General features: G+C 41.5%; 1 protein-coding gene across 1 annotated transcript in view; it reads left to right on the plus strand.

Moving 5' to 3' along the window:
• The window catches only part of NCKAP1L (NCK associated protein 1 like), a 273575-nt gene that overhangs the window by 219629 nt on the left and 36769 nt on the right, over window positions 1–17177 (plus strand). The window contains exon 30 of the mRNA XM_040340760.1: window positions 8887–8976. Coding sequence (XP_040196694.1) covers window positions 8887–8976 — 90 coding nt within the window. The remainder of the gene's footprint in view (window positions 1–8886; window positions 8977–17177) is intronic.

Raw genomic sequence — 17177 nt, forward strand, 5'->3', positions numbered from 1 at the left:
TTCTTTTCTTCCTCCCCCTCTTTTTCTCTCTCTTCCATGTATTCTCTATTTTTATTCCTTCTCTTACTCTTTGGTGGGGGGAATGGGATGAGTGCCAATACTGGTTGGAGTTCTGATCGGCCAACTTAGGTGCTCTTGATGAAGGTCATCTGCTGATCTGAGAACTGTAGTGAGGGCTTTTAATGGCAACTCTAATCACAGGTTGTGTTACTCACTGTCACCGGCTTCACTGTGTCTCCAACTTTGTGGTGTCCCGTAGCAGTGACACCTATGCCGAAATCGGGAGATGGGGTCTCCTCCAGCCCCTACCACTTCACATTCCTCACCAGTCAGCTGACCTCTAGTCTCTGCCCCCCAGCTATGCCATTTACTGAACGAGTGGCTGCGAAGAGGCTGAGTGGGCAGCCGTTTGCTCTAGGAACAGCCCAGCTGGGCAGCCACAGGCTCCAGGGACAGCTCTGATGGGCGGCCGCAAAAAGGCTGGGAGAGTGGTGCGGGCTTCAGGAACAGCACAGGATTAGGTGACCCCTGGCAAATCATCATTCGACCCCCAAGGGGGTCCCGACCCCCAGGTTGAAAACCACTGAACTAATGGGTGCAACGAGTGCAATTTTTCCCATCACACTGCACCAGCAGCTCTACTAATCCTAGCTAGATTGAGAACCACTCAATCTAGGTTGAGAACCACTGAACTAATGGGTGCAACGAGTGCAATTTTTCCCATCACACTGCACCAGCAGCTCTACTAATCCCAGCTAGATCAATCAATGGGGTCAGGGGTGGATGTATAGCCTTAGCAGCCTATGCTGCTTCCCTCCTTACAAATTATCTATGGAGACTTAGATAGGTAATACATCTCTGGCTGTTATAATAATAATAATCCTACAGTAATATTTGCCTAATTATATTTCCCTACAAGACAGCCTTTAGGTTTCTGCTCCTGAATCTTTTTACTTATTTATCTATGAGTGTTATTAAAAAATTAGGTTTACCAGTCAAGAGAGATGAATGGCTTGTGTTTTATTGATGAAATAAATATTATGGAAACACCTATCAAAAACAATAATTCAAGTATTTATAGAGCACATCGTAGATTAAAATAGGCTTGCCAGTTGTGGTTAGTGGTAATTTCGAAGGCCTGTTCTTCTTCGAAGGTACTAATAAGACCCCAGAGAGTTCTACTTCTACTGCTATAAGAGGCTTTGTTCTGTCCCTGGCGCTTTTATTTAAGAATGTTTTTGAAGTCATCCCCTCAAGCTATAAAATATGTCTTATATTACAGATAGCTCATTCTAGACGTAGGAAGAGATAACTATAAAGAACTTAGAGCTTTTAATATGTTAAATTATCCTTTAGGTTTCATTTATGTTTAGCAGGTGTCTCGGTTATATTTAAGTGTACAGTACTTATTCTAAAACATTATTCTTCCATCAATAAATTAGTATAATTGGAGTAACCCTGGTGATTCAGTCTTTGCTACACTTTGTACTTTGACCTTTATGTAGTCTGACATTCAAGGAAGCTCACGACAATAAAATAATGTTGCTGTGATTTGTCTCTGCTGCAAGACCTGTGTGTGTTCTATACCTTTTTTGGATTTATATCCACCATTAGGCTCAGGTTCACACTTGACCACAGTCTGCGGGCTGGTTGCGGGTGCAGGAATCGTACCTGTCCCTGCACCCGTAACCACCAGGGTGGAAGTTCTTTTGTTTCGGATAGGGGTGTGAGAGGAGGTGTGGGGGCAGGCATGGCACAAATGTTTACTCTGCTATGGACTACATGTGCCATCTTGTGAAAGCCTGGACACAAAGTTATCTTGAAATCTGGGCCGCCATCTTTGAGACAAAAAGATTATATATATATATATATATATATATATACACACACAGTATATATAATTTTTCATGTTTTTTTAAATACTTACCTTTCCTGGAAAAAAAAGTTGGTCCATGCAAACTTCAATACAGCTCATACAGGTTGCAGTAAAGGATCTTGGGTCAAATTAGTTTAACCTCCCCTTCAGCAAAAATGATTAGACCAGCAGGCTTTTGGTTGCATGACTTTCATAACATTGCGCACAGGTCAGTATTTTCTTCAGAAACAGTATATCAATCCTTCTGTCATGCATTAGCTAAAGATTGTTAACAAAGGTTTAAGGTTAATATTTGCTTATAGGGCCCCTTTCAATACTACTTAAAGTGGAGTTCCACCCATAAATATAACATTACATCAGTAGTTTTAAAAAAATGTCATTAGTCCTTTACGAATTTTTTTTTTTTTTTTAGATGCCTTCAAAGTGTTGTTGCTAGGCAGAATAGTTAATCTTCCCACTTCCTGCACCTAGGTGCTTAATGCTTCCTAACCTACACCGCACAGACTCCTGGGAATGTAGTTGGTGTAACTTTCCAGGAGTCTGTGCACTCCCCAGTCTCAAAGAATCATGTGACTTGGACAGCACAGGTGCTGAAACCTGATCTGACACTGCTTGTGCAGCACTGAGCATGTGCGAGATCTGCAAGGCTGAAATCCAGGAAGTCATACAGTCTGGCTTCATGATGCCCACACTTAAAGCGGTAGTTCACCCCCCCCGACACATTTTACCATCGAGACAGGCATTGTAGCGCGAGCTACAGTATGCCTGTCCCGATTTTTTTAACCCCGTACTCACCTTGTAGTCGTCCATCGTAGATTTCGGCTCCCGCGGGGAATGGGCGTGCCTATGGAGAGGGAGGATGATTGACGGCCGGCCCTGGCACGTCACTCTCCCCGAAGACAGCCGGAGTAGGTCTCGGCTCTTCACGGCGCCTGCGCACAGGCTATGCGCACGCGTCGTGAAGACCAAGCCTATTTCGGCTATTTCCGGAGAAGCGTGACGCGCCAGAGCCGGCCGTCAATCATCCTCCGTCTCCATAGGCACGCCCATTCCCCGGTATCTTCGATGGACGACTACAAGGTGAGTATGGGGCTAAAAAAAATGGGACAGGCATACTGTAGCTCGCGCTACAATGCCTGATTTTAAGGTAAAAGAAAAAAAAAATGTTTTTTTCCCGTCGATAGGGTGAACCCCCGCTTTAAGATGGCCCCAGTCAATTTCTATTTTATAAAGTGTCTAAATGCTGTAACAACCTAACAAAACGGACCTTAGTTTACAGACTAACTTTACTAGAATACATTAAGCTTGTGTATTACAGGGGTATTTATATATAAAAAGTGAAATTGTGGCCAGAACTCTGCTTTAAAGGCAAAACATATATATATATATATATATATATATATATATATATATATATATATATATATATATAGTAGATATTTTATTATACCTTTTCACGTGACAGGCACGATATTTAAAGGAATATTTAATTGTTATTGTTTCACGTTAAAATTTAATTGTTTAAAAAGTGAAATTGTGGCCGGAACTCCGCTTTAACATAAAATAAAATGAAAATCATAGATTTAAAAACAACTTAAGGTATAATAATACAGAAATCATATCTATCAATTAAAATTCTTTAAAAAAAAGTTGCAAATAACAGAAAAGTCAGACATTAATCAAGCAACAAACAAATTCAAAGCGTATGTAATAATTTAGTACGTTTACTCATTAATCATTGAAGAATTAAATTCACTGCTAATCTATTGAATCAGATTAATGTTTGACAGATTTCTTTCACAATACAACATAAAATAAACTATTTAAAATTCATACAAATATTGTGGTGGCAATTTATGATGCAAAAAACACTCACAGCTGAGAATCAATTACAACATGTTCTAATCTCCTACAAGAATTTCTGATTACACTGGCAGAACAATAATAGTTATAATAAACTTCCTGGCAATAATTTGTACCTAAAACCCTTTTTTGCTGCTTGATGAAGTCGTATTGTTGTAAAATACTATTGACTTAATTAATGTATTATTATGTTGAAGTAAGCCATTGTGTGACATTTGTAATGAGTGATACTGACTTGATTTGGGAGCTGAAAACTGTTTTTTGCTTGCAGGAATAATAATAATGTGGCATTGCAAATATGATTTTATTTTAATTGGAGATAAACTCTAGCAGTTTTAGTTTGACTGTATATCACTTAATGAAAATGTCTGGCTATTAAAACTGAACTCCAGGCAGATATATAATTAAATCATCTAGTACAATTGTGTATTCCTCTTAAAATACTTGGTTTGGATAATGTATAGACTGGATAAAATCTCTGTCAGGTTTTGACTTCTGCCTGTCATCGACATTGGGGAGAGCCACCCTCTATATCTGTCTTTGCGACCACTATCAATTTTAAGTTTTTATCAGAACAAGAATAGAGAGGAAATTTTCCAAAGTGAACAACTGTTCTGCTGACAACTTTCTAAGAGGAAATTTCCCTTAACTTTGAAGAAAATGTATCTTATTTACTGCTCTGTCTACACACAGTATTTACTTAGTGTGGCTTTTTTTGGTGCCAGTCATTAATAACACATTTTTATTCATATAAAAATGATATATTTGATACATTGTAAAATCCTTGAAAATTAAAACAGCCTCCATGGTATCCAAACATATTTAACAAAATTAAGACCTATATAATGAGGGGTCTGAATAATAAACCTAGTAGAACACTTCCTACCATTTATTAACCACTTGCCTACTGAGCACTTTTACCGCCCTCCTGCCCAGGAAAATTTTCAGCTTTCAGCGTTGTCACACTTTAAATGTCAATTGCGTGGTCATGCAACACTTATATTAATATTAAAGTTTATTTTTGGTAGAAAATTACTTAGAATCTCCAAACATTATATATTTTTTTCTAACACCCTAGAGAATAAAATAGTGGTCGTTGAAATACGTTCTGTTACATCGTATTTGTGCAGCAGTCTTACAAGCAAACTTTATTTGGAAAAAATACACTTTTTTGAATTAAAAAATAAGACAACAGTAAAGTTAGCCCAATTTTTTTTTTATTGTGAAAGATAACGTTACGTCGAGTGAATTGATACCCAACATGTCATGCTTCAAAATTGCACCCGCTCGTGGAATGGCGACAAACTTCTACCCTTAAAAATCTCCATAGGCGATGTTTAAAAATGTCTACAGGTTACCAGTTTGGAGTTACACAGGATATCTAGAATTATTGCTCTCGCTCTAATGATTGCGGCGATACCTCACATGTGTGGTTTGAACACTGTTTTCATATGTGGGCCTACTCACGTAATCGTTCGCTTATGTGCGCAAGCTTTTCGGAACGGGTAACTTTAAAAAATGTATTAATTTTTTTTCTTATTTATTTTACTTAAAACCTTTTTTTTTTACACTTTCTTTTTAAAAAAAAAAATGTTTGGGTCACTTTTATTCCTATTATAAGGAATGTAAACATCCCTTGTAATAGAAAAAAGCATGGCAGGATCTCTTAAATGTGAGATCTGGGGTCAAAAAGACCTAAGATCTCATATTTATACAAAAATGCAATAATAATAATAAAGAAAATTCTCTTTTAAGACCTATGGGCAGAACTGATGTTCGACATCGCTTCCGCCCTCCCATGCTATGGAGCAGAGCGGGGGCCATCCCCTCAGTCGGCAGCCAGGCATCCACGGGAGAGGACGCAGAGACCATTTATATCTTAAAGAGAAACGCATGCCATTCTCAAATACCAGTATTTAGTGTCCCCAGTATTTAGCGTCAAAGTACCGATGTACGGGTACGGCGATTTGCATGAAGTGGTTAATGATACTACCAAACGGTTTGAGATGGGTCTGGAGCCCATGGGTCAGCTATGCACATATTGATATTTAGTGACCATAGCCACCTTCTGTGGGGGTCCACCTGTTCAGAGAGACCTGCTCCTCACCCTCTGGGTTTTCCCCACCTTTCCTTCTTTTTATTTGTAGTGGCATCCCCCTCTAAGGGCCTAATGATGACCTCCAGAGTCAGGGAGAGCTGACATCCTTCCTTGTAGTGTGGATTATTAGGCATGGTGGATGTAATGCAAGATAGAATGATTGGGAGCCAGTCACTTTTTGAATGCAAAAAAATATATTTATTGTCTCTTAACATAACTGGTGGAGAGAGGTTTTGGGCCAGGACACCCTTAGGCAGATGCAATAGTAATTGGCAGGTAAAGGGGCTTTAGGCTGGATGCAGCAACTGTATTTGTAGAACTGCGGTCTCCTGTGGCAACTGAACTTTCAACAGTCAATAGAGATCTGTCCATGTAACTCACAGTAAGCTGTTATAGATCTTCTCACACATCTCACAGTATCCTACTGTAGATCTTCACCCACTGAGCTCCCATCCTCTCACTATACTTTAAGATCCCAGTTGTCACTGGATCCCTGGAGCTCTTCCACAGTTAACCCGCTGTATATTCCTCAAGCATCACTGCTACTTGGCCCTGGCTTGGCCCTCTGCTGAAGCTTTCCCACTTCTTCACTGTCCCCGGCTGGTGAAAAGGCTGCTCTGGTATTTATTTAGACTTCCATACACTGGCCTCTGATAACAGGAATGGTTGTCCCTTGCTGGCAACTATTCCTCCCTTTACCTCTGGCCTTGATCCTCACTTGCCGCTGGTGACAGAAGTGGTCCCCTCTTGTCGCAACTGCTCCTCCCTCACTGCTGGCATTGATCCAGTCCCTTGTCCGGTAGAACCTCTGATACTTGGTTAATCTTCCATCCTAAAGTCCAAACCCTGCGCTACTTCTCTCAAATCTGGATAGGCCTCAGACAGCCTTGCAGCCAGGTGCTCCCCGGATAGGCCTCAGGCTTCTGGCCAAGCAGCCCGGAGCCTTGTGACACATGTCCACCCAGACAGCCATCCAGGTGGCACAGAAACCCAATCACCTGACTCCTCACAAATAAATCATCCTAATGCCACAGGCAACAATGCCTAGCGACAGAAAAGAGAGGTGCAACAAATCCAGAGTTAGGGAAAAGCCAGTGAATCCCCTATCAATCAGTCAGGCTTGTTACCCCCTAGCAAGCTAAATTAATTAGCAACCCTGCCTACTACCAGGGTGCTATATATTTTTTCTTCTTCTGCTTCTTGCTCTCTTGCTCCTTTTTATTTGTCTTGTTCTACTTTCCTAGTTTTTCACTTTTAGTGCGTTGCCCTATAACTCGCACCCTGTTCGACTCATGGAGCTATATTTTGATGTTGTTATGTGCCTTCTGCACATAACCCTGGCGACCCTTTAGAGGCATTTATATAGCTGGATTCATATTGAGTCCTGCGTTGGGTTGCCCTCCAATATTGTGGAACCTTGATTTACTGTATTGTTTGTGCTTAGTACTTCAAACTTCTTAATAAAACAGATTTAAAGTAAAATATGGTGGCATCTTATCCATGCCCATACTTCCCAACATTTTGAGATAAGAATGAGGGACACCTACTAGCAAACGTATGTAGGCATAGGTCATGCCCCCTGTCACAGCCCCTTATAGGAGAATTAAAAAAGTTAATTAAATCCACAAGGGCTTTTTTTTACCACTACTGTTCTCTTATATTGTCTTTTAAAATTTACAAATGTAGCAATTTAGAATTTGGATGAAAGGTATAGCACTGGGAAACATAAAAAGTGCGTTTTATATACAACTGTATAGATCAGACAAAAATGAGGGACAAATAAGGGGGAAAGAGGGGCAGAGGGACATTGCTCCAATTCAGGGACAGTTGGGAGCTATGCATGACTGCTGACTGAATAATGTCAGGGCAGTAGTATACACAGATAAGTTTTAGGGCTCTTTCACACGGAGCGGACCGTTTCCGGGTCTGCTCCGTGTGTCTCCGTCGGCTCAGCGGGGATCCCCGCTCAGCTGTAGGCGGATAGGGCGGATAGGGCGGTCCCCGCACACAGTCCCCTATGAGGAACCTGATGCAGACGGACCGTCTGTCCGTCTGCATCAGTTCCGCTCCGCCGAACGGAAGAAAAATAGGGTTTCTTCCGTTCGGAAAAGCAGAACCCGACTGACGCGGACGCTAGCGGATGCTCCATCCGCTAACGGACGCGTCCCCATAGGGATTCATTACAAGTCCGTTAACGGACTTGTAATGAACGGACAGACGGAGCGGACGTCTGAAAGGGGCCTTAAACTTTGTGTCATCTCTACTCACCTTCTGTAAGCCCCATGTGCACACAGCAGAGCCTGTTTGGTTCCTAGTGTTACCCCTCTTTTAAAATCTTTAAGGGACAGTGGGGTTGATTTACTAAAATTGGAGCTTTCAAACTCTGGTGCAGATCTGCATGGAAACCAATCAGCTTCCAGTTTTTATTGGTAGTGTATTATGTAGTCCTGTGTCCAGCGCTGTGTGTATTATGTAGTCATGTGCCCAGCACTGTGTGCATTGTGTAGTCCTGTGCCCAGCACTCTGTGTATTATGTAGTGCTGTACCCAGAGCTCTTTGTATTATGCAGTCCTGTGCAAAGCGCTGCGTGTATTATGTAGTGCTCATGATGCTCTTAATCTGGCCCTGCTCTTCTGTGTTTATAAAAAGGCTTTGATTCTTACTACGTCACTTATCCTGAACACATACAGTATGCAGAACTACAATTCTGACTTTCCTGAGTTTACCGGTTCCATGCTTATTGTGGGTCAGTGACTAAGAAAGTGTTGAGGCAAGTGATAGCCAGGATACTAGAATTTTTCAGTACAAGGTTAGCAATGGAAGCCTCCATATTTCCACATTTCCTTCATATTTATTTAGTGTGCTTCCCACTTAAAATCCAGGGAAAACAATTTAAATGTGTAGTTTTAAAAGATGTAATAGACTGCATGACAAAGTCGTTTTACACTAAAAATGAACAGCTTACCGTATGTATTTTTGTTAGGCAGAGGACAGTGACCGACAACGACAATGCCAAACTGCTTTCCTAATTATTGATAATCTTTTACAGATGGCATCAGGAAGCCTACTACATCTCGGGGCGGAAACAGACAAGTTAAAAGCCAAGAACCGAGAATCTGTTTTACTGCTGATTCATTTGGTAAGTGTCATGCTGCTTGCTTGCACCCCATTGGCAGAAATTGCTCTTAATCTGTAATAGCATCCTGTGCAAAGATGTTCGATATACAGCTGCCACAGTAACTGGGCACTCCAGGAGTGTATTTCCCTTTTTTCCGCCACTGAGAAAGGGATTATATGATTTTAATCTAACTTCTAAAGTTCACAATGGGAAACAATATCTCAATCATAATAGGATTAGCGGAAACAAATTCGGGATAAAGATGTTTTGCTCATCTGCCAAATTGTTCCAAATTAAAGAAAACTATGAGGCTTTTGTTTAATGCCATGCCTTCAGAAATGGTATTTTACTAAAAAAATTGATTTAATTTGCTTTACTGCACTTTCAGTGCTGGTTTAAAGATTTTTTTTAAATATATACCATATTATGCAAATCTTACTGCTAGAGATGGGCCGAACACCCCACTCTGCTCGATTCGCAGCAGAACCCATGAACAGGGGAAAAGTTCTGACCCTAACCCCATTAAAGTCTATGGGAGCCGGATAGGAAAAATCAAAAGTGCCCATTTTGAAGGCCTATATGCAAGTAATTGGCCATAAAACTGGTATGAGGGTCCAGGTACTGCCCTGAGGTACATGTATCAATGATTTTTTTTTAAACAATTTTAAAGGAGCAGTGCATTTAATGATAATTAACCACTTGCCGACCAGCCGCCGTCATTTTACGGCGGCAGGTCGGCTCCCCTGCGCGAGAGCCCGTAGCTATACGTCGGCTCTCGTGCAGGCCACTAGGGGCGTCCCCGACTCCTGTGCGTGTGTCCGGCGGACGCGATCGCCCCAGGGCACACGCGATTGCTCGTTACAGAGCGGGGACCGGGAGCTGTGTGTGCAAACACACAGCTCCCGGTCCTGTCAGGGAGAGAAATGCTGATCTTCTGTTCATACCAGGGCTCAAGTCCTGTGGGAACACGTGGGAATGGAGTTCCTGCACTTTTTTCACAGCAGGAACGCAGTTCCCTTTGCAGGACTAGATGGACTTGGATGGGAGTTCCCACACTTTTTTCCCCAGGACTGGACCCCTGGTTCATACAATGTATGAACGGAAGATTAGGCATTTCCCCTAGTGAGGCCACCCCCCCTACAGTTAGAACACACCCATGGAACATACTTAACCCCTTCCCCGCCCCTAGTTTTTTACCCCCTTTACTGCCAGTGGCATTTTTATAGTAATCCAATGCATTTTTATAGCACTGATCGCTATAAAAATGCCAATGGTCCCAAAAATGTGTCAAAAGTGTCCGAAGTGTCCACCATAATGTCGCAGTACCGAAAAAAAATTGCTCATCGCCGCTATTACTAGTAAAAAAAAATATTAATAAAAATGCCATAAAAATACCCCCTATTTTGTAAACGCTATAACTTTTGCGCAAACCAATCAATAAACGCTTAATGCGATTTTTTTTAACGAAAAATATGTAGAAGAATACGTATCGGCCTAAACTGAGGGAAAAAAAACTTTTTTTATATATTTTTGAGGGATATTTATTATAGCAAAAAGTAAAAAATATTCATTTTTTTCAAAATTGTCGCTCTATTTTTGTTTATAGCACAAAAACTAAAAACCGCAGTGGTGATCAAATACCACCAAAATAAAGCTCTATTTGTGTGGGAAAAAGGACGCCAATTTTGTTTGGGAGCCACGTCGCACGACCGTGCAATTGTCAGTTAAAGCGACGCAATATGGTCCGGAGGTTAAGTGGTTAAAGTGCAACAATAAACTAACAATTCCTTTAAATATAGTGCGTGGGGGGGGGGGGGGCTTAGTCTGCCTGTAAAGTGGCACATCTGTAGCATGTATAGAACATGATGCAGCAAAAATTACTGACTGGCAGTTTCAATTGCCACCACTCAGCTATTTAAAAAAAAATAAAGAAAAAAATGGTGCTGGGTCCCACCCCCCAGTCTATAAACACCCTTCACGTCTGGTATAAATATTAAGGGGAACCCCCGCGCCCAAATAAAAAATATGGCATGGGCTCCCTCCAAAATCCATACTAGACACTCATCTGAGCATACAGCCTGGCAGGCCAGGAGGGAGGGGGGACAAACGAGCAAGCTGAACCATATCAGGCCACATGCCCTCAACATGGGGGGGGGGTCAAGGGTCTCTTCCCCACAACCCTGGGCTGTGCTTGTGGGGGTCTGCGGGCAGGGGACTTATCTGAACCTGGAACCCCCCTTTAAGATCCCACACCCATGTGATTGAGGATGGGTACATAGTACATTTTTTTTGGTTCTTTTTTGAGTTTGGCAGTGCGACAGGTGGCATGATTCACGATATTGACAAATTAATAAAGGAATTGTAAAAACTGTCTGTTTTTTTTAATTATTACTTTTTTACACTTTTTTGGTGAATAGTAAGGGTACTACCTTGTTAAAGGGGGCTTCCAGATTCTGATAAGCCCCTGCCCGCAGACCCCCACAACCACAGACCAGGGTTGTGGGGAAGAGACCCTTGTCTCCATCCACATAGGGACACGGTGCTTTGGGATGGAGGTGCAGAGCCCCTCTGCCCCAAAGCACCCCCCCATGTTGAGAGCATGTGGCCTGGTTTGGTTCAAGAGGGGGGCGCTCGCTTGTCCCCCCCTTTCCTGACCTGCCAGGTTGCATACTTGTTAAAGTGACGCAGTGCCGTATCGCAAAAAATGGCCAGGTCATTAAGGAGGTAAATCCTTTCGGGCTGAAGTGGTTAAGGACATGGTGTCCGCCCGCTCCTTAACAATGTCTATTTTTTATTGTTAATATATACACTGGCTACTGTCAGGCATTAAATTACTGCATGTGTTCACTACTAAAATACTGCATGACTTCTTAAAATAACGCATGCAGTATTTTAGTAGCGTTTTTTTTGTGAATACTAAAAAACTTTTTGAAAAACGCATACTCGGATGCAGTAAGATACCACTTTGTGAATGGAGCCCAATGACTCTTTAAAATATAAATTGACAATGTGAAATTTAACTCCTCGTTGACAGTTGCCTCGAGTCAAAACTTTCTTGATTCTCAAAAATAAAAAATTTTCTTGAATCTATTTCTGCTATACAACTGCAAGGAATGACAAATATATTTAAAAATGGCAGATGTTGTGGAAGATAGGAAAGATATAAAGGCCAAATGTCAACCAGTCATGTTTATGTTTATGGATAGAAAAGGAAAGATTTATATGTTTTCTATTTAGCCTTGCTTACATTGTCTGGGGCTCACTCCTAGGCACAGTTCACATTGGTGCATTTGAAAAGCATATTTTGCCACTTTTCTTATTTTTTATTTATTTTTTAAATCAAAAAGATTTTTTATTTAAAATTCTGGCTTTTGTGTGGTTTGCTGTAAGTGCATCTTCCATAGTGATTAATGGTAGCAAATGTAAAATTCAGAGGTACAAATAAACCTTTAGCTATAAGAGTAAAAGATTGCCTGAGGTCAAGCAGTTGTGATGTCTGAATTGTCTGAATTCATTTTCATAACTCGCAGTCATGGCCATAAACGCAGACAGTTAGGAGGGCAGCGGCTGTCAGACTTCAGGTGACCTTTGGCCTGTGACTCTCATTAAAGCAGGACTCCAGGCAGACATTTTTTATTTAAATGTGCTAAATGTCCTATAGTTAACTCTCATGAGATGTATACCACATCCAAGTTTGTTGCACTTAAGGCCCTTTCACACTGTGGCATTTTTCAAGCGCTTTAGCGTTAAAAAAAGCGCCTGTAAAACGCCTGAAAGAAGCTGCATCTGCAATCCCAATGTGAAAGCTCGAGTGCTTTCACACTAAAGCGCCTGAAAAACACCCCAGTGTGAAAATGGTCTTAGCGTTAAAAAAAAGCGCCTGAAAGAAGCTGCATCTGCAATCCCAATGTGAAAGCCTGAGTGCTTTCACACTGAGGCGCTGAGCTGGCAGGGCGTCAAAAAAAGTCCTGCATGCAGCTTCTTTGCAGCGCTTTAGGAGCAGTTAATACACCGCTCCTAAAGCCCCCTTCCCATTGAGGAAGCTTTTTTTAACGCCAAAGCGCCTGAAAAGCGCCTCAGTGTGAAAGGGGTCTTAGCAGCGCTTTACCAGCGTTTTTCGGGCGCTGGCAGTGTGAAAGGCCTCTGAAAGCACTTGGGCTTTCACATTGGAATTGCAGATGAGGCTTCTTTCAGGCGCTTTACAGGCTTTTTTTAAACGCCAAAGCGCCTAAAAAACGCCCGAAAAACGCCCCAGTGTGAAAGGGGTCTTAGGCCTCGTACAGACAATCGGACATGTCCGATTAAAACGGTCCGCGGACCATTTTCATCAGACATGTCCGCTGGGATCATTTGGTCTGATGGCTGTACACACCATCAGACCAAATTCCCCGCGGACAGACGACGCGGTGATGACGCGATGACGACGCGATGACGATGACGCAGCGACGTACGCGATCCCGGAAGTTCAATGCTTCCCCGCATGCGTCAAATCACTTTGACGCATGCGAGGGATTTCGGCCGAGCGGACATGTCCGATGAGTCGTACTGACCATCGGACATGTCCGGCGGACATGGTTCCAGCGGACATGTTTCTTAGCATGCTAAGAAACATTTGTCCGCTGGAAACCTGTCCGGTCAGCCGGAAAATTGTCCGGTCGGCCCTACACACGACCAAACATGTCCGCGGAAACTGGTCCGCGGACATGTTCGGTCGTGTGTACGAGGCCTAAGGCTTCATTTCCATGGACGTTTTTACAGCCACTTTTTTTAGCCTTTTTTACAGCTTAAAAACGCCTGTCCATGTTTTTTTTTATTTTTATTTATTTATTTATTTTTTGAGCTGGAGCTCAAAAAACGTCGCAGTAGCGGTTTTGAGCATTTTTAACGTCTGGCGTTTTTACAGCTCTAACGCTGGAGCTTCAGAACGCACTTTGCAGCTTAAAAACAGCTCAGCCATCTACAGCTCAAAAACGTCATGGTGGGCATGAGGCCATAGACTAACACAGAGAGCCGTTTTTAAGCTGCAAAAAACGCTCAGAAAAGTGGCTGTAAAAAACGTCCATGGAAATGAAGCCTATATTTACAGTTTCATTTATGGATAAAATAACTTTTGCTATACTGGTCTGCTGCAGGTTCACATACAAAGAATTAATAGTTTAATTTATTTTCCACTGTCTCTGCTTGTCCGTTTACAGAATGCTTTGTATTTTGTGAATGTTTCTTAAGCCTCATACACACGATCGGACTTCAATTAAACTTTTCCGTGGATTTTTGTCCAGAGGTCATTGGCCGTCAACTTTGTATGCATACACACGACAGGACTTTTTCCGCAAACTTTCCAAAAATCACGTGTTTTTTCTGCTTTTTTTCTGCTCTTTACCGCCACCCTTTGGTCAACTTCTGCTATTGTTGGTTGATTTTAAAATTGGTTCTGAGCATGCGTATTTGTACTTCGTACTAAAGTCCGATGGATTTCTGTACACACGTTAGGACTTTGCACCGTAGGTCTTTTGTTATCGAAAAATGTGTCCATTTGCAGAGCGAACTTTTGTCTGATGAAAACCGAAAAGTTTGTCCAATGAAGTGTACACACGATCGGATTTTTTTGAAAACCTAGAAATTTTTGTGTGTATAGGGGTTTAGGGACACAGCATGTCCTATGAAGGCAAAGCTGATCAAACACAGCCTTTTTCTTGTCAAACATTAGTTTCTCATTAAAACATGCATGCATGTTTGAATAAAATATTCCTATGAATTTGTATAGCATGATGGGCATAAACATTAACCCAACAAAGATGTGGGTGTGTTACCCCAACACTTCATATTCCTAATATGTGTGTGCTGTACCATGTACTTGTAGAAGAAAGTTGCCCTTTCTCTTTGTATTGCTTCTTTTATGTGAAATCCCTGGTGATCCTGCTAGTCCCCTTGCTTTCCTATAAAAAAAACTGACCACACTAAGCAGGAGAACACACTGTGGTCAGTTCTCTAGCTGTGCTGGAAACTTAGTGAGCTCTCCTCCAATTAACAGACTTGTCCTGACACGCCCCCTCTGCACAGCTATTCACTGGCAAGCTCAGTGTGCTGTTGCTTCTCCTCCCCCCTTGCCTTTCATTTCTATTTTAAACTGAATGGCTTGTTTTACAAGATGATTGTCTTCAATCACTTTAAACAAGTATTGCGGTCAAGTGAGAGACCTGGTAATGTATGTTTAATAATATGATTCCAAGTGTAAATTTGTATAACAAAGTATAACACGTTACTGCATCTAAGCTTTTATTGGTCTGTATTAGAATATTTAGTCTGTTTTTTTTTTTCGGGGACATCATGCATGTTTTTCAGCTTTTAGCTGTGCTCAGCTCATGAGGGCCTTGTTAAGGCTGCTTAGAGAGTTTCTCTGTAGGAGGTTTATCTGCTGTGTATAACGGAAATGTAAAAAATTAATACACTATCTCAAGAGATCAAGGCAACTCATCCCAATTAGAGAGTATGGAAAGAAATAGGAAGGGGGATTTTTATGGTGCCATAGATACAGAAAATAAGTATCCAATAAAAACAATTTTTTTTATCAAAATATAAAAAAGATTAAACGAGGTTGACTCTTGAGAAATAGATTTCAAATAATCACAATAATGCAGTGATTATTGTTTTGACTCTACATGTTTCGCTATATTGCTTCTTCAGGAGCGATAAGGCAAATATTAGCCAGCATATACATAATAACAAAGGGCCAAATCCACAGACGAAGTACGCCGGCGTACTTTCAAATTTCCCGCGTTGTATCTTTTGTTTGAATCCTCAAACCTTCGGATCTTAGATGCAATACTTCGGCGCCCGCTGGGTGGAGTTTGCATCGTTTTCCGCGTCAGGTATGCAAATTAGCGATTTACGACGATCCACGAACGTACGCGCGGCCGTCACATTTTCTAACGCCATCTGTAGTCGGCTTTTTCCGGCGTATAGTTAAAGCTGGTATTTTGCGGCGTATAGGTAGACTTGCCATGTTAAGTATGGCCGTCGTTCCCGCGTCGAAATTTGATTTTTTTTTTGCGCAAGTCGTCCGTGAATAGGGATGGACGTAACTCACGTCTAAGTTAAAAAAATGACGTCGTTGCAACATCATTTCGCACAAAAGAACGGCGGAAAATTTCTGGACGACGCATGCGCAGTTCATTCGGCGCGGGGACGCGCTTCATTTAAATGAATCAGGCCCCCTAATTGCCGATTTGAATTAGGCCGCCAAAAATACACTACGCCGCCGTAACTTACGGCGCAAAATCTTTGTGGATTTGAAAGTACGCCAGGTAAGGTACGGCGGCGTAGCGTATCTCTGATACGCGGCGCAGGTGTAAATGTATGTGGATCTGGCCCAAAGAGTTTATTAGTCTCCTGTTGTTTTAGATGGAGAAGGCAGACAAGGACATCGCAGGGTGAGCACCAAAAAATTGCACAATACATTAAATTATTAGCTGCGGACATGCCCAAGATATAAATGCTAGCATCATATTTCATATATACATGATGATGATGAAAAAAAGAAGGCGGTTCCCAAAATCTGGCTAAAAGGAGCTCCTATTGTTTGCAGGAATAAAGCTGTCACTATCCCCATGGTGGCTTTGTGGTCTTTCCTCTTTGGAAGCCTGCATCTATCCTGGCAGCATTATCTGAATTCCTCATTCTTTTTAGATTTGCTAGCCATATTTTGGGAACCCGCCTTCTTTTCTTCATCATCATGTATATATGAAATTTGATGCTAGCATTGATACTGTATATTGGGCATGTCTGCAGCTATTCATTTAAGGAACAATTGTACAATTTTTTGGTGCTCACTCTGCAATGTCCATTGCTGGATTTGGATGCTCCCTTGTCTGCTTTCTCTATCTAAAACAACAGGAATCTAATAAACTCTTTGTTATTGTGTATATGCTGGCTAATATGTGCCTTATCTCTCCTGAAGAAGCAATATAGTGAAACACGTGGAGTCAAAACTGGCATTTATATAGCGACATTCAGCTGTATTTGCAGATCACTGCATTATTGTGATTAAATCTATTTCTCAAGAGTCAACCTTGTTTACAATTATTTATATTTTGATATCAAATTAACATTATTTTACTTGAATATTTATTCGCTTTATCTATATGTGACACCATAAACATCCCCCTTCCTATTTCTTTCCATACTGCTGTGTATAAAGAGCTTAACTTATAGTTATCAGCTTT

Source organism: Rana temporaria, chromosome 2 (genome assembly GCF_905171775.1).
Source record: "Rana temporaria chromosome 2, aRanTem1.1, whole genome shotgun sequence".
Classification (NCBI taxonomy): domain Eukaryota; kingdom Metazoa; phylum Chordata; class Amphibia; order Anura; family Ranidae; genus Rana; species Rana temporaria.